The sequence below is a fragment of the Gadus morhua genome, chromosome 22, assembly GCF_902167405.1.
Source record: "Gadus morhua chromosome 22, gadMor3.0, whole genome shotgun sequence".
Classification (NCBI taxonomy): Eukaryota; Metazoa; Chordata; class Actinopteri; order Gadiformes; family Gadidae; genus Gadus; species Gadus morhua.
The window spans coordinates 6,699,130-6,721,074 of NC_044069.1; the positions used below are offsets into that span (position 1 = coordinate 6,699,130).

Here is a 21,945-nt window from a genome sequence, read left to right on the forward strand (position 1 = left end):
CCATTATTTTATAATATCTTTCGTGCATGCATGTGTAAGCACAAGATTATAATTAAAATTAAAAACTGTGTATATTAGAGCTTGTCTAGGCTCTTAGGCGTTTGTCTTAGACATCTACAAAGAAAGGATAAGTTCTGGTTGCTCATAGCGAGTATTTTAAAAGAAATGGTAAGACACACAAGTGAGAATAATTTTGAACCCCTAACAACGATCTGCCATTGAAAGTTCTTGAAAGTATTGGACTTAAAAATGTGTGCAAACTTAACATGACTAAAAAACTAAGTTCTGGGATTTAGTTAATAAAACCCATTAGATCTGACATGACATTAAAGGTTTCTTAAAGTGTTGCATCTAGGCAACATACCATACCACATGAATAGACAAACAAAAAGGGTCTTACATTTTATTTTCAACATAATTGTGTTTATAAAGGTTTACATTTATTTCCCGGAATGCATTTCATAAAATACACCAAGCATTATAAATGTAAGATAAAATATATATATATAGGTTTGCCGGAAATCATTTGCATATCTAATTCATATAAATCATCAAAAGCAAGATAGAAAAAAAGGTCAAAGGGGATGATTAGGTCATTACTTGTTCAAGGGCAGCAGACTCAACCCTGTTCGTGGATCTCTGATGCATCGCTCCAACAGCTTGAGATAGGTGAGGTTCTCATGTGTGTTTGGGTCGAAGAAGCCTTTGGTGTCATCGTCAGAATCCGACAGGATCTGATTCATTTTCTCATCAAAGTACCCTCTTTGGTAGGCAACCTCTACTGGCACTCTGTGGCTGTACACTGGGTCTATGATGCCCCCTGTAGCAATTTGTGCTTCAAGGAGACGAATTCCATGGTCCTTTACAATAAGGTCCTTCTGCAAGGCCTGGAACAAAGAAATGGTCTTATCAGTGTGAGGATCTATGTATCCAGTCACCGCTCTTTCAGCTGAAAGCAGTTTCTTTTTCCAGTCATGGCCAATCACACCTTGAGCTGCCGCTTCTTCTACTGAGAGTTTCTTGTTATTCACTGGGTCTATGATGAAGCCAGTGGCTGCCTGGGCTTCTAGCAGGACCAGGGAGGTTCCAGGGGTGAGCAGACCCTTGGACTTGGCCTGGTGGATGCTCATGGTTTCCTGGTTGGACTGGAGGTACACTCCTGCAATACTGTTGGTTCCCACCAAATACTGGCGCACAGAGTCCATCTCGCTGACCTCTGTCACAGTGACCTTTCCAGTGTTGAGATCTTCAAAGAGCTTCTTGTCAATGATTTTAGATTCCAGGAGCTCAGTGGCACTGACGTCCTTTCTGATTCCATGGAAGGCGTTACTTTGAGTGGAATTGGTAGATGTGGTTGTGGTGATGGTGGTTTTGGTGATGCTGGCATTTGAGTCAATTTCTGGAGGTGTGGAATGCACCATTGAGGATGTTGTGGTTGTTGTGGTCTGCTGCTGAATGGTGGTGAGAATGATCTCCATGAAGCGTTCAATGTTAATGGCTCCAGACTTGTACTGCTGGACCAGCTCCCTCCTTTCCTCTTCAGTGATGTATTTGGAGTACAGAAGGTCCCACAGGGAAACAGTCTTTCCTTGGTATTTTCCTCCAGCTCGGGTCGTTGTTGTTGATTTCAGAATGAGTTTTGTTGCCTCATCAACAAAAAAGTAAAACTCTCCCTTCTTTGCAATGACCAGCAGACTCAACCCTGTTTTTGGATCTCTGATACATCTTTCCACCAGCTGGAGATAGGTGAGGTTCTCATTTGTGTTTGGGTCGAAAAAGCCCTTGGTGTCATCATTAGGATCAGAGAGGATCTGGTTCATTTCCACATCAAAGTACCCTCTTTGGTAGGCAACCTCTACTGGCACTCTGTGGCTGTACACTGGGTCTATGATGCCCCCTGTAGCGATTTGTGCTTCAAGGAGACGAATTCCATGATCCTTTACAATGAGGTCCTTCTGCAAGGCCTGGAACAAAGAAATGGTCTTATCAGTGTGAGGATCTATGTATCCAGTCACCGCTCTTTCAGCTGAAAGCAGTTTCTTTTTCCAGTCATGGCCAATCACACCTTGAGCTGCCGCTTCTTCTACTGAGAGTTTCTTGTTATTCACTGGGTCTATGATGAAGCCAGTGGCTGCTTGCGCCTCAAGCAGGACCAGGGAGGTTCCAGGGGTGAGCAGACCCTTGGACTTGGCCTGATGGATGCTCATGGTTTCCTGGTTGGACTGAAGGTACACTCCTGCAATACTGTTGGTTCCCACCAAATACTGGCGCACAGAGTCCATCTCGCTGACCTCTGTCACAGTGACCTTTCCAGTGTTGAGATCTTCAAAGAGCTTCTTGTCAATGATTTTAGATTCCAGGAGCTCAGTGGCACTGACGTCCTTTCTGATTCCATGGAAGGCGTTACTGTGAGTGGAATTGGTAGATGTGGTTGTGGTGATGGTGGTTTTGGTGATGCTGGCATTTGAGTCAATTTCTGGAGGTGTGGAATACACCATTGAGGATGTTGTGGTTGTTGTGGTCTGCTGCTGAATGGTGGTGAGAATGATCTCCATGAAGCGTTCAATGTTAATGGCTCCAGACTTGTACTGCTGGACCAGCTCCCTCCTTTTCTCCTCAGTAATGTACTTGGAGTACAGAAGGTCCCACAGGGAAACAGTCTTTCCTTGGTATTTTCCTCCAGCTCGGGTCGTTGGTGTCGATTGCAGAATGAGTTTTGTTGCCTCATCAACAAAAAAGTAAAACTCTCCCTTCTTTGCAATGACCAGCAGACTCAACCCTGTTCTTGGATCTCTGATGCATCTTTCCAACAGCTGGAGATAGGTGAGGTTCTCATGTGTGTTTGGGTCGAAAAAGCCCTTGGTGTCATCATTAGGATCAGACAGGATCTGGTTCATTTCCACATCAAAGTACCCTCTTTGGTAGGCAACCTCTACTGGCACTCTGTGGCTGTACACTGGGTCTATGATGCCCCCTGTAGCGATTTGTGCTTCAAGGAGACGAATTCCATGATCCTTTACAATGAGGTCCTTCTGCAAGGCCTGGAACAAAGAAATGGTCTTATCAGTGTGAGGATCTGTGTATCCAGTCACCGCTCTTTCAGCTGAAAGCAGTTTCTTTTTCCAGTCATGGCCAATCACACCTTGAGCTGCCGCTTCTTCTACTGAGAGTTTCTTGTTATTCACTGGGTCTATGATGAAGCCAGTGGCTGCTTGCGCCTCAAGCAGGACCAGGGAGGTTCCAGGGGTGAGCAGACCCTTGGACTTGGCCTGGTGGATGCTCATGGTTTCCTGCTTGGACTGAAGGTACACTCCTGCAATACTGTTGGTTCCCACCAAATACTGGCGCACAGAGTCCATCTCGCTGACCTCTGTCACAGTGACCTTTCCAGTGTTGAGATCTTCAAAGAGCTTCTTGTCAATGATTTTAGATTCCAGGAGCTCAGTGGCACTGACGTCCTTTCTGATTCCATGGAAGGCGTTACTGTGAGTGGAATTGGTAGATGTGGTTGTGGTGATGGTGGTTTTGGTGATGCTGGCATTTGAGTCAATTTCTGGAGGTGTGGAATACACCATTGAGGATGTTGTGGTTGTTGTGGTCTGCTGCTGAATGGTGGTGAGAATGATCTCCATGAAGCGTTCAATGTTAATGGCTCCAGACTTGTACTGCTGGACCAGTTCCCTCCTTTCCTCTTCAGTGATGTATTTGGAGTACAGAAGGTCCCACAGGGAAACAGTCTTTCCTTGGTATTTTCCTCCAGCTCGGGTCGTTGTTGTTGATTTCAGAATGAGTTTTGTTGCCTCATCAACAAAAAAGTAAAACTCTCCCTTCTTTGCAATGACCAGCAGACTCAACCCTGTTTTTGGATCTCTGATGCATCTTTCCACCAGCTGGAGATAGGTGAGGTTCTCATGTGTGTTTGGGTCGAAAAAGCCCTTGGTGTCATCATCAGGATCAGACAGGATCTGGTTCATTTCCACATCAAAGTACCCTCTTTGGTAGGCAACCTCTACTGGCACTCTGTGGCTGTACACTGGGTCTATGATGCCCCCTGTAGCAATTTGTGCTTCAAGGAGACGAATTCCATGATCCTTTACAATGAGGTCCTTCTGCAAGGCCTGGAACAAAGAAATGGTCTTATCAGTGTGAGGATCTATGTATCCAGTCACCGCTCTTTCAGCTGAAAGCAGTTTCTTTTTCCAGTCATGGCCAATCACACCTTGAGCTGCCGCTTCTTCTACTGAGAGTTTCTTGTTATTCACTGGGTCTATGATGAAGCCAGTGGCTGCTTGCGCCTCAAGCAGGACCAGGGAGGTTCCAGGGGTGAGCAGACCCTTGGACTTGGCCTGGTGGATGCTCATGGTTTCCTGCTTGGACTGAAGGTACACTCCTGCAATACTGTTGGTTCCCACCAAATACTGGCGCACAGAGTCCATCTCGCTGACCTCTGTCACAGTGACCTTTCCAGTGTTGAGATCTTCAAAGAGCTTCTTGTCAATGATTTTAGATTCCAGGAGCTCAGTGGCACTGACGTCCTTTCTGATTCCATGGAAGGCGTTACTTTGAGTGGAATTGGTAGATGTGGTTGTGGTGATGGTGGTTTTGGTTATGCTGGCATTTGAGTCAATTTCTGGAGGTTTGCAAAATACCATTGAGGATGTTGTGGTTGTTGTGGTCTGCTGCTGAATGGTGGTGAGAATGATCTCCATGAAGCGTTCAATGTTAATGGCTCCAGACTTGTACTGCTGGACCAGCTCCCTCCTTTCCTCTTCAGTGATGTATTTGGAGTACAGAAGGTCCCACAGGGAAACAGTCTTTCCTTGGTATTTTCCTCCAGCTCGGGTCGTTGTTGTTGATTTCAGAATGAGTTTTGTTGCCTCATCAACAAAAAAGTAAAACTCTCCCTTCTTTGCAATGACCAGCAGACTCAACCCTGTTCTTGGATCTCTGATGCATCTTTCCAACAGCTGGAGATAGGTGAGGTTCTCATGTGTGTTTGGGTCGAAAAAGCCCTTGGTGTCATCATTAGGATCAGACAGGATCTGGTTCATTTCCACATCAAAGTACCCTCTTTGGTAGGCAACCTCTACTGGCACTCTGTGGCTGTACACTGGGTCTATGATGCCCCCTGTAGCGATTTGTGCTTCAAGGAGACGAATTCCATGATCCTTTACAATGAGGTCCTTCTGCAAGGCCTGGAACAAAGAAATGGTCTTATCAGTGTGAGGATCTGTGTATCCAGTCACCGCTCTTTCAGCTGAAAGCAGTTTCTTTTTCCAGTCATGGCCAATCACACCTTGAGCTGCCGCTTCTTCTACTGAGAGTTTCTTGTTATTCACTGGGTCTATGATGAAGCCAGTGGCTGCTTGCGCCTCAAGCAGGACCAGGGAGGTTCCAGGGGTGAGCAGACCCTTGGACTTGGCCTGGTGGATGCTCATGGTTTCCTGGTTGGACTGAAGGTACACTCCTGCAATACTGTTGGTTCCCACCAAATACTGGCGCACAGAGTCCATCTCGCTGACCTCTGTCACAGTGACCTTTCCAGTGTTGAGATCTTCAAAGAGCTTCTTGTCAATGATTTTAGATTCCAGGAGCTCAGTGGCACTGACGTCCTTTCTGATTCCATGGAAGGCGTTACTGTGAGTGGAATTGGAAGCTGTGGTTGTGGTGATGGTGGTTTTGGTGATGCTGGCATTTGAGTCAATTTCTGGAGGTGTGGAATGCACCATTGAGGATGTTGTGGTTGTTGTGGTCTGCTGCTGAATGGTGGTGAGAATGATCTCCATGAAGCGTTCAATGTTAATGGCTCCAGACTTGTACTGCTGGACCAGCTCCCTCCTTTCCTCTTCAGTGATGTATTTGGAGTACAGAAGGTCCCACAGGGAAACAGTCTTTCCTTGGTATTTTCCTCCAGCTCGGGTCGTTGTTGTTGATTTCAGAATGAGTTTTGTTGCCTCATCAACAAAAAAGTAAAACTCTCCCTTCTTTGCAATGACCAGCAGACTCAACCCTGTTTTTGGATCTCTGATGCATCTTTCCACCAGCTGGAGATAGGTGAGGTTCTCATGTGTGTTTGGGTCGAAAAAGCCCTTGGTGTCATCATCAGGATCAGACAGGATCTGGTTCATTTCCACATCAAAGTACCCTCTTTGGTAGGCAACCTCTACTGGCACTCTGTGGCTGTACACTGGGTCTATGATGCCCCCTGTAGCAATTTGTGCTTCAAGGAGACGAATTCCATGATCCTTTACAATGAGTTCCTTCTGCAAGGCCTGGAACAAAGAAATGGTCTTATCAGTGTGAGGATCTATGTATCCAGTCACCGCTCTTTCAGCTGAAAGCAGTTTCTTTTTCCAGTCATGGCCAATCACACCTTGAGCTGCCGCTTCTTCTACTGAGAGTTTCTTGTTATTCACTGGGTCTATGATGAAGCCAGTGGCTGCTTGCGCCTCAAGCAGGACCAGGGAGGTTCCAGGGGTGAGCAGACCCTTGGACTTGGCCTGGTGGATGCTCATGGTTTCCTGCTTGGACTGAAGGTACACTCCTGCAATACTGTTGGTTCCCACCAAATACTGGCGCACAGAGTCCATCTCGCTGACCTCTGTCACAGTGACCTTTCCAGTGTTGAGATCTTCAAAGAGCTTCTTGTCAATGATTTTAGATTCCAGGAGCTCAGTGGCACTGACGTCCTTTCTGATTCCATGGAAGGCGTTACTGTGAGTGGAATTGGTAGCTGTGGTTGTGGTGATGGTGGTTTTGGTGATGCTGGCATTTGAGTCAATTTCTGGAGGTGTGGAATACACCATTGAGGATGTTGTGGTTGTTGTGGTCTGCTGCTGAATGGTGGTGAGAATGATCTCCATGAAGCGTTCAATGTTAATGGCTCCAGACTTGTACTGCTGGACCAGCTCCCTCCTTTCCTCTTCAGTGATGTATTTGGAGTACAGAAGGTCCCACAGGGAAACAGTCTTTCCTTGGTATTTTCCTCCAGCTCGGGTCGTTGTTGTTGATTTCAGAATGAGTTTTGTTGCCTCATCAACAAAAAAGTAAAACTCTCCCTTCTTTGCAATGACCAGCAGACTCAACCCTGTTTTTGGATCTCTGATGCATCTTTCCACCAGCTGGAGATAGGTGAGGTTCTCATGTGTGTTTGGGTCGAAAAAGCCCTTGGTGTCATCATCAGGATCAGACAGGATCTGGTTCATTTCCACATCAAAGTACCCTCTTTGGTAGGCAACCTCTACTGGCACTCTGTGGCTGTACACTGGGTCTATGATGCCCCCTGTAGCAATTTGTGCTTCAAGGAGACGAATTCCATGATCCTTTACAATGAGGTCCTTCTGCAAGGCCTGGAACAAAGAAATGGTCTTATCAGTGTGAGGATCTATGTATCCAGTCACCGCTCTTTCAGCTGAAAGCAGTTTCTTTTTCCAGTCATGGCCAATCACACCTTGAGCTGCCGCTTCTTCTACTGAGAGTTTCTTGTTATTCACTGGGTCTATGATGAAGCCAGTGGCTGCTTGCGCCTCAAGCAGGACCAGGGAGGTTCCAGGGGTGAGCAGACCCTTGGACTTGGCCTGGTGGATGCTCATGGTTTCCTGCTTGGACTGAAGGTACACTCCTGCAATACTGTTGGTTCCCACCAAATACTGGCGCACAGAGTCCATCTCGCTGACCTCTGTCACAGTGACCTTTCCAGTGTTGAGATCTTCAAAGAGCTTCTTGTCAATGATTTTAGATTCCAGGAGCTCAGTGGCACTGACGTCCTTTCTGATTCCATGGAAGGCGTTACTTTGAGTGGAATTGGTAGATGTGGTTGTGGTGATGGTGGTTTTGGTTATGCTGGCATTTGAGTCAATTTCTGGAGGTTTGCAAAATACCATTGAGGATGTTGTGGTTGTTGTGGTCTGCTGCTGAATGGTGGTGAGAATGATCTCCATGAAGCGTTCAATGTTAATGGCTCCAGACTTGTACTGCTGGACCAGCTCCCTCCTTTCCTCTTCAGTGATGTATTTGGAGTACAGAAGGTCCCACAGGGAAACAGTCTTTCCTTGGTATTTTCCTCCAGCTCGGGTCGTTGTTGTTGATTTCAGAATGAGTTTTGTTGCCTCATCAACAAAAAAGTAAAACTCTCCCTTCTTTGCAATGACCAGCAGACTCAACCCTGTTTTTGGATCTCTGATGCATCTTTCCACCAGCTGGAGATAGGTGAGGTTCTCATGTGTGTTTGGGTCGAAAAAGCCCTTGGTGTCATCATCAGGATCAGACAGGATCTGGTTCATTTCCACATCAAAGTACCCTCTTTGGTAGGCAACCTCTACTGGCACTCTGTGGCTGTACACTGGGTCTATGATGCCCCCTGTAGCAATTTGTGCTTCAAGGAGACGAATTCCATGATCCTTTACAATGAGGTCCTTCTGCAAGGCCTGGAACAAAGAAATGGTCTTATCAGTGTGAGGATCTATGTATCCAGTCACCGCTCTTTCAGCTGAAAGCAGTTTCTTTTTCCAGTCATGGCCAATCACACCTTGAGCTGCCGCTTCTTCTACTGAGAGTTTCTTGTTATTCACTGGGTCTATGATGAAGCCAGTGGCTGCTTGCGCCTCAAGCAGGACCAGGGAGGTTCCAGGGGTGAGCAGACCCTTGGACTTGGCCTGGTGGATGCTCATGGTTTCCTGCTTGGACTGAAGGTACACTCCTGCAATACTGTTGGTTCCCACCAAATACTGGCGCACAGAGTCCATCTCGCTGACCTCTGTCACAGTGACCTTTCCAGTGTTGAGATCTTCAAAGAGCTTCTTGTCAATGATTTTAGATTCCAGGAGCTCAGTGGCACTGACGTCCTTTCTGATTCCATGGAAGGCGTTACTGTGAGTGGAATTGGTAGATGTGGTTGTGGTGATGGTGGTTTTGGTGATGCTGGCATTTGAGTCAATTTCTGGAGGTGTGGAATACACCATTGAGGATGTTGTGGTTGTTGTGGTCTGCTGCTGAATGGTGGTGAGAATGATCTCCATGAAGCGTTCAATGTTAATGGCTCCAGACTTGTACTGCTGGACCAGTTCCCTCCTTTCCTCTTCAGTGATGTATTTGGAGTACAGAAGGTCCCACAGGGAAACAGTCTTTCCTTGGTATTTTCCTCCAGCTCGGGTCGTTGTTGTTGATTTCAGAATGAGTTTTGTTGCCTCATCAACAAAAAAGTAAAACTCTCCCTTCTTTGCAATGACCAGCAGACTCAACCCTGTTTTTGGATCTCTGATGCATCTTTCCACCAGCTGGAGATAGGTGAGGTTCTCATGTGTGTTTGGGTCGAAAAAGCCCTTGGTGTCATCATCAGGATCAGACAGGATCTGGTTCATTTCCACATCAAAGTACCCTCTTTGGTAGGCAACCTCTACTGGCACTCTGTGGCTGTACACTGGGTCTATGATGCCCCCTGTAGCAATTTGTGCTTCAAGGAGACGAATTCCATGATCCTTTACAATGAGGTCCTTCTGCAAGGCCTGGAACAAAGAAATGGTCTTATCAGTGTGAGGATCTATGTATCCAGTCACCGCTCTTTCAGCTGAAAGCAGTTTCTTTTTCCAGTCATGGCCAATCACACCTTGAGCTGCCGCTTCTTCTACTGAGAGTTTCTTGTTATTCACTGGGTCTATGATGAAGCCAGTGGCTGCTTGCGCCTCAAGCAGGACCAGGGAGGTTCCAGGGGTGAGCAGACCCTTGGACTTGGCCTGGTGGATGCTCATGGTTTCCTGGTTGGACTGAAGGTACACTCCTGCAATACTGTTGGTTCCCACCAAATACTGGCGCACAGAGTCCATCTCGCTGACCTCTGTCACAGTGACCTTTCCAGTGTTGAGATCTTCAAATAGCTTCTTGTCAATGATTTTAGATTCCAGGAGCTCAGTGGCACTGACGTCCTTTCTGATTCCATGGAAGGCGTTACTTTGAGTGGAATTGGTAGATGTGGTTGTGGTGATGGTGGTTTTGGTTATGCTGGCATTTGAGTCAATTTCTGGAGGTTTGCAAAATACCATTGATGTTGTTGTGGTTGTGTCGTTCTGCTGCTGAATGGTTGTGAGAATGATCTCCAGGAAGCGTTCAATATTAATGGCTCCAGACTTGTACTGCTGGACCAGCTCCCTCCTTTCCTCTTCAGTGATGTACTTGGAGTACAGAAGCTCCCACAGAGAAACAGTCTTTCCTTGGTATTTTCCTCCAGCCCGGGTTGTTGTGGTTGATTTCAGAATGAGTTTTGTTGCCTCATCAACAAAAAAGTAAAACTGTCCCTTCTTTGTAATGACCAGCAGACTCAAATCTGTGGTGGGGTCTTTGAAGCATCTCTCGAGCAGCTGGAGATAGGTGAGGTTCTCATGTGTGTTTGGGTCAAAGAAGCCTTTGGTGTCATCATCAGAATCTGATAGGATCTGATTCATTTTCTCATCAAAGTACCCTCTTTGGTAGGCAACCTCTACTGGCACTCTGTGGCTGTACACTGGGTCTATGATGCCCCCTGTAGCGATTTGTGCTTCAAGGAGACGAATTCCATGGTCCTTTACAATGAGGTCCTTCTGCAATGCCTGGAACAAAGAAATTATGTTTCCAGTGTAGGGGTCCTTGTATCCAGTCACTGCCCTTTCAGCTGAAAGCAGTTTCCTTTTCAATTCAGAGCCAACCACACCTTGAGCTACAGCTTCATCTACTGACATTTTCTTGTTGTTTAATGGGTCGATGACGAAGCCAGTGGCTGCTTGCGCTTCAAGGAGTATAAGAGATGTTCCAGGGGCCAGCAGTCCTTTAGACTTGGCCTCATATATGCTCATTACCTTTTTGGTTGATTCGACCCTGACACCAGCTATACAGTTGGTGGCCCCAAGGTACTTCTGAATGGATTCCATTTTATTGATAGTATCTTCAGTGAGTTCTCCTTGTACAATTTGTGTGAAGAGGTCTTTTGAGATAATTTTTGATTCATAAAGTTCACTGGCGGAGACCCTCTTCCTTAGACCTTTGAACTTCTTCTCCTTGGACGTCACCTCAATTATGATTGTGGTGACAATTTCAATGATCTGGTCCATCTTCATGGCTCCTGACCTGTATTGCTGAAGTAACTGCTCCCTTTTTTGTTTCGAAATGTATAACGAGTTCAACACCTCCCACAAAGTAGTACTCTTGCCTTGAAACTTTCCTGCATCTACGGTCATTGTACAGTTCTGGAATGCCAGCTCAGTCTGGTTGTCTGTATGAAAATCACGGGACCCTTCCTCATGGATGGGTAGAAGAAGGAGCCCAGTCTCATGGTCTTTCTCACAGCGCTCTTTTAATTCGAGATAAGTGACCGCTGTCTTGGTGTTTGGGTCAAAGAAGGCCTTTGTGTTATCATTGAGGGCAGACATCATTTGATTCATTTCCTCACTAAAGTATCCCTTTTTCATTGCAACATGAAGAGGTATCCGGTGACTTTGAATCGGGTCGATAATCCCGCCGGTTCCCATTTGCGCGTCCAGAAGTCGAATGCCCTGGCTTTTCGTGACCAAGTCTTTGCCCATTGCTTCAAAGAGAGAGATTTTAGCACCTGTGAAAGGGTCCGCATAGCCTGTCACAGCCTGCTCGGCTGAAAGCAATTGCTCATGTAGATCTGCACCAATACATTTCTCCCTTGCTGCTTCCTTAACAGTATAGCATTTAGCTTTGACCGGGTCAACGATGAACCCTGTTGCAGCCTGGGCTTCCAGCAAAATAAGTGCAGAAGCTGCTGTCAACAGCCCTTGTTCTCTTGCTTCATAGATGCTCAAGGTCTTCTTGGATGGGTGACTCACAATCCCAGCAATGTTTCCAGTTCCTTTCAGGTATTTCTGCACCAAGTCACGTTTAGAGACCTCTTCGAAAGTAAGTGTGCCTTCCTCCAAACAACTAAATGTCTTTACATCAATGATGTCACATTCCAGGAGCTGTTTGGCAAATACCGGTTTTCTGAGGCCCATTACGGTCTTGTGAGTTTCGGCCTGTTCCAGTTTTGTAATGGTGCTAATCACTGTGGTGGTTATGCTCTGTGTGGTTGTTTTCTTTGTCCTATATTCTGCTATTAATTCCTGCCGCTGATCCTCTGTGAAATATCCAGAATGGATCAACTCCCAAAGCGAAATGTTTCTTCCTGAGTAAAGGCCCACTGATATGGTTACAAGGGTTTTTTCAAACACTTGCCTGATTTCTTCGTCAGTATATGTTTCCACCTTTGTTCCTGTAGAAGTGCCTTTTTCATTTAATGGCAGTAGAAACAGGCCTGTTTCTGTATCTTTGACACATTTGCCTAACATCTCCATGTATGTCAGATTTGCTTTGGTGTTCGGGTCAAAAAAGCCTTTAGTGTCATCAGTAGGGTCTGTCAGGATCTGGTTAAGTTCTGCATCGAAGTATCCCTCCCTGTAGGCAATGTTGAGGGGTAAGTGAAGGCACCTTATGGGGTCAATGATGCCGCCTGTAGCTATCTGGGCCTCAAGCAAACGGATGCCATGTTCCTTCACAATCAGATCCTTTTTCAATGCCTGGAAAAGGGAGATTTTTTTGTCCGTGTATGGATCTTTGTACCCTGTCACAGCTCTTTCAGCAGATAGGAGCTTTTCATACATGTGTGGACTTATGAGCTTGTCTTGTAAAGCCTGTGCCACTGTACATTTCTGGTTATTTGTGGGATCTACTATGAATCCTGTGGCAGCTTGGGCCTCGAGAAGACACAGGGCAGTACCGGGTGTTATGAAGCCCTTCTTCTGAGCTTCATAGATGCTTAGCTTCTGGTTAGATGGCTGTAGTATAATGCCAGCTACACAGCTTTTTCCTTGAAGGTAAGTTCTGACACTTTCCATCTTCCTTACCTCACTTCCTGATAGTGTCCCTTCTAGCAAACCATTGTAAATTGAATTATCCACAATATCTAATCCCAAGAGATCCAAAACAGAGACCTTTCCCCTGAGACAGTCAAAATTCAGATCTGCTTGATGTTTCAATTCCCTGATCTCGACAATCTCCAAAATGGTGACAGTGATCTGTTCCAAAGTCATCTTTCGTGACTTGTAGAGCTTGAAAAGTTCCTGTCTTTTTTCCTCTGAGAGATATTCTGAATTGATCAGATCCCACAGTGTTGTTTGCTTGCCACGGAATCTGCCATACTTTACAGTGACCATCGTGCTTCTGAAGACCTCCCGAAGGGTATCATCAATGTTGATCTTATGCACTTTACCTTTGAGGGGCAGAAGGCACAATCCTGTGCTTGGATCGGTCACACATCTGTCCATGAGCTGAAGGTAAGTCAGATTTTCGTGGGTGTTTGGGTCAAAGAATCCTTTGGTGTCATCACTGGGGTCGTCTAGGACCTGGTTCATCACCTCGTCGAACAGACCTCTCTTATAGGCCACCTGGACAGGAATGCGATGACTGTTTATCGGGTCAATAATTCCACCCGTTGCAATCTGTGCCTCGAGCAGACGAATTCCGTGCTCGCGGATGATGAGGTCCCTCTGCATTGCTTGAAACAAGGAGATTGTTTTGCCGCCTGAGGGATCTTTGTACCCTGTGACTGCCCTCTCCGCTGAGCATAACTTTTGGTAAACGTCTGCTCCGATAATTCCGGCCTTCACAGACTCCTCCACTGAGAACTTCCTGTTAGCAATGGGATCGATGACAAACCCGGTTGCTGCCTGGGCCTCAAGCAGAATCAGAGCTGTACCCGGCCTGAGCAATGCCTTCTGTCGGGCTTGGTAGATGGTCATGATCTGAGAATTTGGAAGAAGGACACCGGCGATGCTACTTTTCCCTTGCAAATACATGCGGACGGTCTCATCTTCTTTAAGCTTGTTCACTGAGATCTTTCCCATTTCCAGCTCCTCCAGGTCCTTATCAGTGATGATATCTGCCTCGAGTAACTGCTTTCCGGTGACAGTTTCTCGGATTCCCTCAAAGACGACGGTAGTTGTTTTCACAGATTTCTCTATGATTTCCAGGACTGTCGTAGTGACCGTCTTGATCGTGAGTTTTCCCTGTTTGTACTTGTTGATGATTTCCTGCCTCTGGTTTTCATCAAAGTATTCTGACATCAGCAATTCCCACAGTGACACCGTCATTCCCATGTATTTTCCACACGTCATTTTCACCATTGTTTGCTTCAGTTCCATTTTAGTGTTATAGTCGATGAAGCTGATATTCAACTTGTCTGATTTCCCAATAAGAGGAAGCAGGCAGAGCCCCGTGACTGGGTCAATGACGCATCTCTCCATCAGCTCAAGATAGGTGAGATTGTCTTTGGTGTTTGGGTCAAAGAAGCCTTTGGTGTCGTCTCCGGAGTCTTCCAGGATGGCATTCATGTCTTCCGTTAAAAAGCCCCTCTTGTAGGCCACTTCTACTGGAAGTCTGTGGCTGTTTATCGGGTCTATTATACCACCGGTGGCAATCTGAGCCTCAAGTAAGCGTATCCCGTGCTCCTTCACCATGAGATCCTTTGATAGCGCTTCGAACAGAGATATTGTCTCACCAGTGTAAGGGTCTTTGTAACCTGTTACCGCCCGCTCGGCAGAGAGAAGCTTGGCATGGAATTCGGGGCCAACAACTTTGTTTTTGACCGCCTCATCCACGCTGTATTTTCTGTTCTTCACAGGGTCAAACATGAATCCAGTGGCGGCTTGGGCTTCCAAGAGGACCAGCGCGGTTCCAGGCATCAAGATGCCTTGCTTCATGGCTTTATAGATGCTCATCCGCTCATTGGTGGAGAACACTGCTACTCCAGAGATGCTCCCTTTCCCCTGCAGGAATTCCTTCACTGTCTCCATGAGCATGACGTCCTGAGTTGTGGTCCTGCCCATCTGCAGGTCATCATAGGTTTCTTTGTTGATGATGTTGGATGCCAGCAGCTCAGAGGAGGACACACCCCGACGCAGGCCTTTGAAGGTGATGAAGATCGGCAGAAGCACCATGTCGGTCTCAGGCTCGACAGTGCATTTCTCGAGGAGATGGCTGTAGTTGAGGTTTTCTTGTGTATTTGGATTGTAGAAAACTTTGAGTTCTTCCATCTTGTTATTGAGCAGACCTTTCTCATAGTAGCCCTTTTCAATGGCAGATTCCACCGCAATGCATTTCTTCTCAATCGGGTCGAAGAGACCATGTGTAGACATCTGTGCTTCGAGTAGCCTCAATCCATTCTCCTTTGGTAGTAAATCCTTTTGTATGGCTTGGTATACAGAGATTGTTTCATTGGTGGAAGAGTCAACATAACCATCAACGGCTCTCCCTGCTGCCAGCAGTTTCTCTTTCATCTCAGGTCCAACTATTTGAGCTTTGATGGCCTCCTCCACAGTAAGTGTGCGATTGTTTACTGGGTCAAGAATCCCGCCAGTAGCAGCTTGAGCCTCGAGCAGGGCTAGTGCAGTTCCAGGCTTGAGAAGACGCTTCTTCATGGCCTCATAGATAGTCTTCTTCTCCTTTGTCTTCTCCAGGAATATTCCCGCCACAGGGCGGTGTTTGTGTTTTCCAAAAACATTTTGCTTCCCATTAGTAGCTTCCCTTATGGGCGCCATTTTGACACCTGAGACAATAAAATAAAAAGAGAAAGAAAGAAGTTAGAGAAGTATGGCCAAACCAACACACATTTACATGTACCTTACCCTAAATGATCAGCTAATTCTACTACGAATACAACTACAAAATAATTTATTTGTAATATCTCTATACATATAAATACGTTTAAACCAACCCAACACATTTTACTTTGCATATCCTCAACAATGTAGCGCAAAAGGATATGGGAGGAATTAAAAAAATAGTCAGTTGAAAATAAATTAGGGGATGCATGCAGTAATCTAAATGACCTATCTAGTAATGAAGTATATTCATGATATAAGGTACTCGCAATGAGCATTCAAATTGTTTATAAATGTTAATACAAACATAGGTTAAAGATTCAAACTAGTGATGTCAGTTTAAGGCGTTATTAACTGCGTTAATGCAAACCAATTTTAACGGCGTTAATTTTTTTGTCGCATGATTAACGCTCTTTTGGTTTGGCAAACATTGTAGCTTTTTCACCTGCTGTCTAGCAACAATTAGTCACATTAGGAAAACTACAACACCATACCGGATCTAGCTACACCGGAAACAAAACAACAAGCATGCCGCACAAACTTGTTGGGGCAAGCAAGGATATACGGATATACGGAGTGGGTGAAAAACTCCTTAAAAGTTTGTGTGTGTTTGTGTGTCACTCTGTTCGAGCCTGACGAAATGTACGTTTTGTTTTCGTTGATGAGACGAGACAGGACTAAAATGTTAGTGGTGTGCTATTTGGACATTCAAAATGCACGATATTTTCCAATCAATACCCTCCCGTAAGGTTCTTATGCAACTGATCACTCCTCCAGTAAATAGGACGGACCTTAGCTACGATTTGGCCATGGAGGTATAGTCCACTCAGCTATGAGCTAACGTTATGCATTGTACATATAATTCGAAATTCGTCCCAGCCTTTATACCACAGATACTCTAGGGTCTATAGCATATAACCGCGTTGTATGATTACATTTTTCAGAATTTACCGGCTCTCGTTTTGAAGAGAATCACCGCGTAATATCTAGAATAGATTGTCTTCATATAAAAAGAAACTAAACTAAACTAACGTTTACGAACTTTTCCTTTTAATACCCCAGGGGAATACATGAACGCCTCGACATGTTTCGATTGGTAGTGATTTTCACCTCTTGAAATTGATTTATTTTCATTTTGAAAAAAACAACACATGGAAGCAATGGAGAACGCCATCTCTCGTTCGGTTGTTTAGAACTGAAAATCTGGTTGCCAGGACAACGTGACGTATTCACTTTAGTACTCTATTTGAGTGGAACAGTTTAGCAGGTGTCCATATATATGGGGTTAGCCTAATTGAACTAGTTTAAAAAGAGAAAATATTTTGACTAAAATGTAAGGACTTTTCGTTGACTAAAACTACAAAGGAAAACAATGACTAAAATGTGACTAAATCTAATAAGCATTTTCATCTAAAGACTAAGATCCCGTCCACACGAAGCCGATTTTATGGCGAAACCGCAAAGGTCTTGTACGGTTCGGCCTTCCGTCCACACGAAGCCGGCGAATCCGCTGACCGAAACCGTAAACTTCTGAAACCACCCTCGGAAGTGGTTTCAAATCTACCCGGTTTCGTTTTGGATTTGTGTGGACGCCTGAAACCGACTGAAACCGTAAACCATGAAGTCATCGCCCCACTCTTCGACCCTCTAGCCAATGACTGTAGCCCGCGGAGTCTCACCCTTTATGCGCATGCTTGCCTCTTCGTATTATTTATTTTCCTTCTACATTTCTGTAGCAGAAGCAGCGCCCCTTATGGGCCTGGAATGTGTACTACAGCGTTTCTACAGATCTTCCCGGTTTTGCTTGACTCCGTCTTTACGGAGATACTCCGAAACCGGATAGATCGAAACCGTAACGGTTTCGCCCGTTTCAGCTTCGTGTGGACGGAGCCTAAGACTAAGGCTAAATCTAAAATAGCAGACAAAATTAACACTGGCTGCAAGGAACTTTTAGAAACGCAATATTGTTATCCCGCAGTAATCAGCCCGACAGCCGCGAAACGTTAACGGCCCACCGGGAATTCTCCTGACTCTCCCGATTACCACTCCACCACCGTGTGTGTCTATGTGTGTGTGTGTGTGTGTGTGTGTGTGTGTGTGTGTGTGTGTGTGTGTGTGTGTGTGTGTCTGTGTGTGTGTGTTTGTGTAGGCGTTATTCGATAGCCTGGTAATGTGTATAGGCCTTCGTATGGTATGAATATTCATACTAGTTTAAATAATAAATGTAATAGTATTTCCCATCTTTGCTGAGCAAGAGTTTTGTTCGAAATTTCAGTGGTGGAAATACAAATAAAAGCCTGGGCTATTGAAGTTTTACGGTAGGCCTACCACTGTCATGCACCTACCCGATGTCAAGTGGACCGGTTTGAATTCACTGCGGGTCTCTCTTCTTATATCCATCTTACCAAATATAATTTATTACTGTCCTTCTCAACATTCTCTGATCTCACTAAAAGGCTAGCAGCACGAAATCAAGGGGTATTTAGAATAGAAAAAAAATTGCGATTAATCGTGAGTTAACTATGACGAATAATCGCGATTGTAATCGTTTGACAGCACTAATTCAAACATTAATAAAAAGTTGTGTGTGTTTGTGTGTGTGTGTGTGTGTGTGTATGTGTGTGTGTGTGTGTGTGTGTGTGTGTGTGTGTGTGTGTGTGTGTGTGTGTGTGTGTGTGTGTGTGTGTGTGTGTGTGTGTTGTGTGTGTTGTGTGATGTAGGTACATGTTCAGTGTACTGCTACGAAGAATTGGCACATAGCTGTGAATAAATATTAATTTAGCACGCGCCAATAGCTCCTGGCAAATTAAGTATAGGCCTTCAGCCTTTTACTTGTGCTAGCATAACATAACAGGGATTGTGTGAATTAATCATGACAAAATTGCTTCTGCTCTGAGATGAGCAGACTACACAGGAGCCGGCACTGTCGAGTTTGAAGATTAAAAATGCAGAAACCCTGACATACAATATCTGCCAGGTTTTTAACTTTCAATTTTTTTTTTTTTTTTTTGGATTAATCGAAAACTTCATTTCAGCCAAATGTTTTCAGTTTCTGGCCGCTGTTCACTGGCTGCTGCTGAGTGTGCGTGATTCCCCTTTCCATCAGAACAAACGACAGAGTAATCATATCTGCAGTTGAGTAGTATCATTCCAATTAATCAAATTTCAACAAACTAGCAACTAATAAAAATATCCTTTCCCACGACAAGGCATCTTCTGAAGAAACTAAATGTGTTTATCTCAATGTTATAACATCCAACCTCTGATCTATCTGATCACACATTAAGCAGATAAACGTCGGCCCATTTCACCAAGTAGCCTCTTCTGCAGGACCTGTCTGGTTTTCTAAAAAGGGCTCTGTTGAGTTCAGTCGGGCAAACATCAGCATTATTTATATACCGCAGGAAATAAGTATTTGTAACCACATGTTGTGCATGAGTGCAAATTAAATGAATGGGTACTGCAATGAGGAGTGCCAAACCGGGGAAGGTTTCCGTCGTTGCAGGGCAGAGTGATTTGTCAACCACCCGTAATCTCTCCCCCTCCTCCCCTCACCGTCCCCGGCCCCTCCCCACCGATACCACCGACCTGACCAGAGCACCCACCCAACCGGGGAGTTGGAGCGAAACTATTCACCTTGACAGGAGAAGGATTGCGATGATCAGCTCTCCGAACATAGCATTGGGAGAGAGGTTTGTTTGCGTTGGAGAGACTTTCTTTTGTTGACTGATTACCTCATGTCGAATCTAATCTCGTCACCTCTTCAACCAGGGTTAGGGTTTTGCAAAATCTGGTTGTTGGCCACAGGCTGAGATCACATTGGACCGACGTATCTTTTGAGATCTGCCAATGGCCTCTTTCTAATGAGGTGTTAAGGAAGGGAGGAATATATAATAATACAAGGAATATGTTGTATTGATCAAAGATTTACATCCGGAAGAACATACAGATAATTACAGCCATTTGCAGAACATCACCAGCAATTTGAGAGGCCTTTAAGGAAAGAACATTCCAAAATGAAAAAGATTTCATCTGAATAATCCGTTGCAGTGTAAGCACATACTGTCATTTCGTCAAATTTGTGCAATCATTCTTTGCTTTGTTTCACATTAAATACGAGCCTGATAGTAGGGTTAGTCATTTGTAAATGCAGATGACATTCGACTGAAAATGTAGAATGTAATGACAAAGAATGTGTGACAGTACAGTGTGTTACCTGTTATTTACTCCTATTTACACTCGCATGTTCACATTCTGGTTCATTCAGTAATGGTAGTTATTAAGAAGTTGCAGGAGAAGTTTCACAAGAACTGCATAAGCATGCACACAATGCACTATTTTAAACCAACCCTGATGTTAACTGAACAACAAACAGACAGGAGCAAACGACAGGAACGGTTTCAAACCTTTTTTGTGTGATATTGATGTTTTAGTTCCTGGGTTGTGATCAATATGAAAACATAAAAATGCCAGTTGGGTCATGAATATGCATTTTGTAAATGCACAAGCATCATAAAGGGTTATCCTACCAAGGCTGAGCTCATTGTCGGTTTACAGGCAAATAGGAAAGCATATCGTTTTATGTTGGACCATAACCCAAGTGTGTATCTCTCAAAGAGGACGTCGTAGGTTGTGACATATTTATGGCCTGCTCTCCCAGTAAAGCCCCAGGTTCAAGGGTTACTCAGCAGTGCAAAAAAAAAATAGTTAGAGGCGATACGCAACCTTCCAGTTATAAAGTGTCAGGTCCCGGTATTCGTTCCTTATTTCTAAATTCAACAAAACCCCCAGGTTATTTGAGATCTGTTGTTAGTAGTGACAGAGAACCGTCTCTGACCTGGTGGTGGACTTGTTGCGTCCTCTCCGCCCAAGCGTTAACCCCTCGCGCGGGACACTCAAGATCTGAGAGCTACCACGACCTAATCGCACAGGAATGTTTACTTTCCCTTTTTTATGGCAAGGGAGTTGGCACTCTAGGATTTGATCTAGGATACCCGCAATACCTACTACACATGCTGGGCTTTTCTCCCTCGTGAAGTTTATTTCAAGATCTCTATCCAACCTGATCTTGCCATTAAAACCAATCAAAGAAGAATGGAATACATTTTAAATGATGACCTTTCATGAGATAACACAATAATGTGTTTCACCACATTGGTAAAGTTGGTTAGATACCACAGTCACTGAATGACACACTTACGTGTAGGTGGGTAGATGCAGAAACCGGTGCGTAAAGGAGATGGCTGGAGTGGTGGTGGTGGTGGTGTTAAATGCCAGGGAGCACTGGCGTCTCTCGGAGCTGGGCTGACGGACAGCTCTTATAGAAAGTGTCAGAGGGGCTGTCCACCACTGGATCGAGTCAAAATGCTTTCCACGGAAACCACGCCCACCTTCCAAATACAGTAAAGGCTCAAGGCAAGGTGGAGAGAAATCCTGTCAGCCGATTGGTTGCAGAATGCCAGGAATTCCGTTGGATCTCAGTACATCCCCTCGCCATTGTTTTGCCCAAGAATAACATTTTGTGCTGCAGAGTCACATCCTTACTTTGAGTTAACATATTAAATGCTGAGTAGTGGGTTTTTTGCTTGTTTTATACATTTGTGTGTTTTTCCTGTTATGCTGAAACACGTTTTCACTTGTACTGAAAAGTGGTATGTAAATAAAGGCATTGTTTTTCATCTTTGTATAATCAAATAATAAAGTTAAAGATCTCACATGAATCCCAGAATCTCTTCTACACCTCTGTAGTCAAGAGCCCTGCGAATAACACTATGTGTGTTTAGGTATGAGCTTCACACATGTGGACGGCTCCCTAGCTGTCATTTACTCTGTTTAAGAGGCTCTTGGTGTGACCCCTTATCTCTCCTCACAGAGTAAGCCAAGCACTGACATGAATACCTCCATCAAAGTCAGAGAGAAAGGGTGAGGCTGTTAACCAAGCGTGTCCCGTGCCCGGCGGGTTCTCAGGGGATAGTCAGACATTCCAAGATAGAAAGGCGGGGGGGTGGGGGGGGGGGGGAGCATTCTCTGGAAAAGTCGTTATTTTAATTACCGTTTACATCATAAATGCGGGACAATCGGTGTCTCACAACTGTGACACCCGTCTGTTAGGACGGTAAGGTCGTCACAGACTCTAACAGATGCCGAGATATGAATCAGTCAATGGAGTAGACTATAAACAGATGCAGAGAGATAGATCACGCAACAAAGTGCTGTAAGAGACATGACATCTCACACTGTTCTGTTACCAACCCCTGGAGCTAAATCTGGAGTTCTGCAGTATTTCACACCATGAGACCTTATCACTGATGACCCATAC

General features: G+C 45.0%; 1 protein-coding gene across 1 annotated transcript; it reads right to left on the reverse strand.

Annotated features, from left to right (window-relative positions):
* Positions 1-389: 389 nt before the first annotated feature.
* On the reverse strand, positions 390-20,957 carry eppk1 (epiplakin 1). The gene is made up of 2 exons (XM_030346855.1): positions 20,827-20,957; positions 390-15,571 (listed from the first exon to the last, which is right to left on the reverse strand). The coding sequence occupies exon 2, from the start codon at positions 15,561-15,563 to the stop codon at positions 597-599; it is 14,967 nt and encodes a 4,988-aa protein (XP_030202715.1). The 5' UTR covers positions 15,564-15,571; positions 20,827-20,957; the 3' UTR covers positions 390-596.
* Between the last annotated feature and the right edge of the window lie 988 nt (positions 20,958-21,945).

Bases quoted from the DNA above. Each gene is read 5' to 3' on its own strand.
- eppk1 (XM_030346855.1), bottom strand. From the start codon at position 15,563: ATGGCGCCCATAAGGGAAGCTACTAATGGGAAGCAAAATGTTTTTGGA.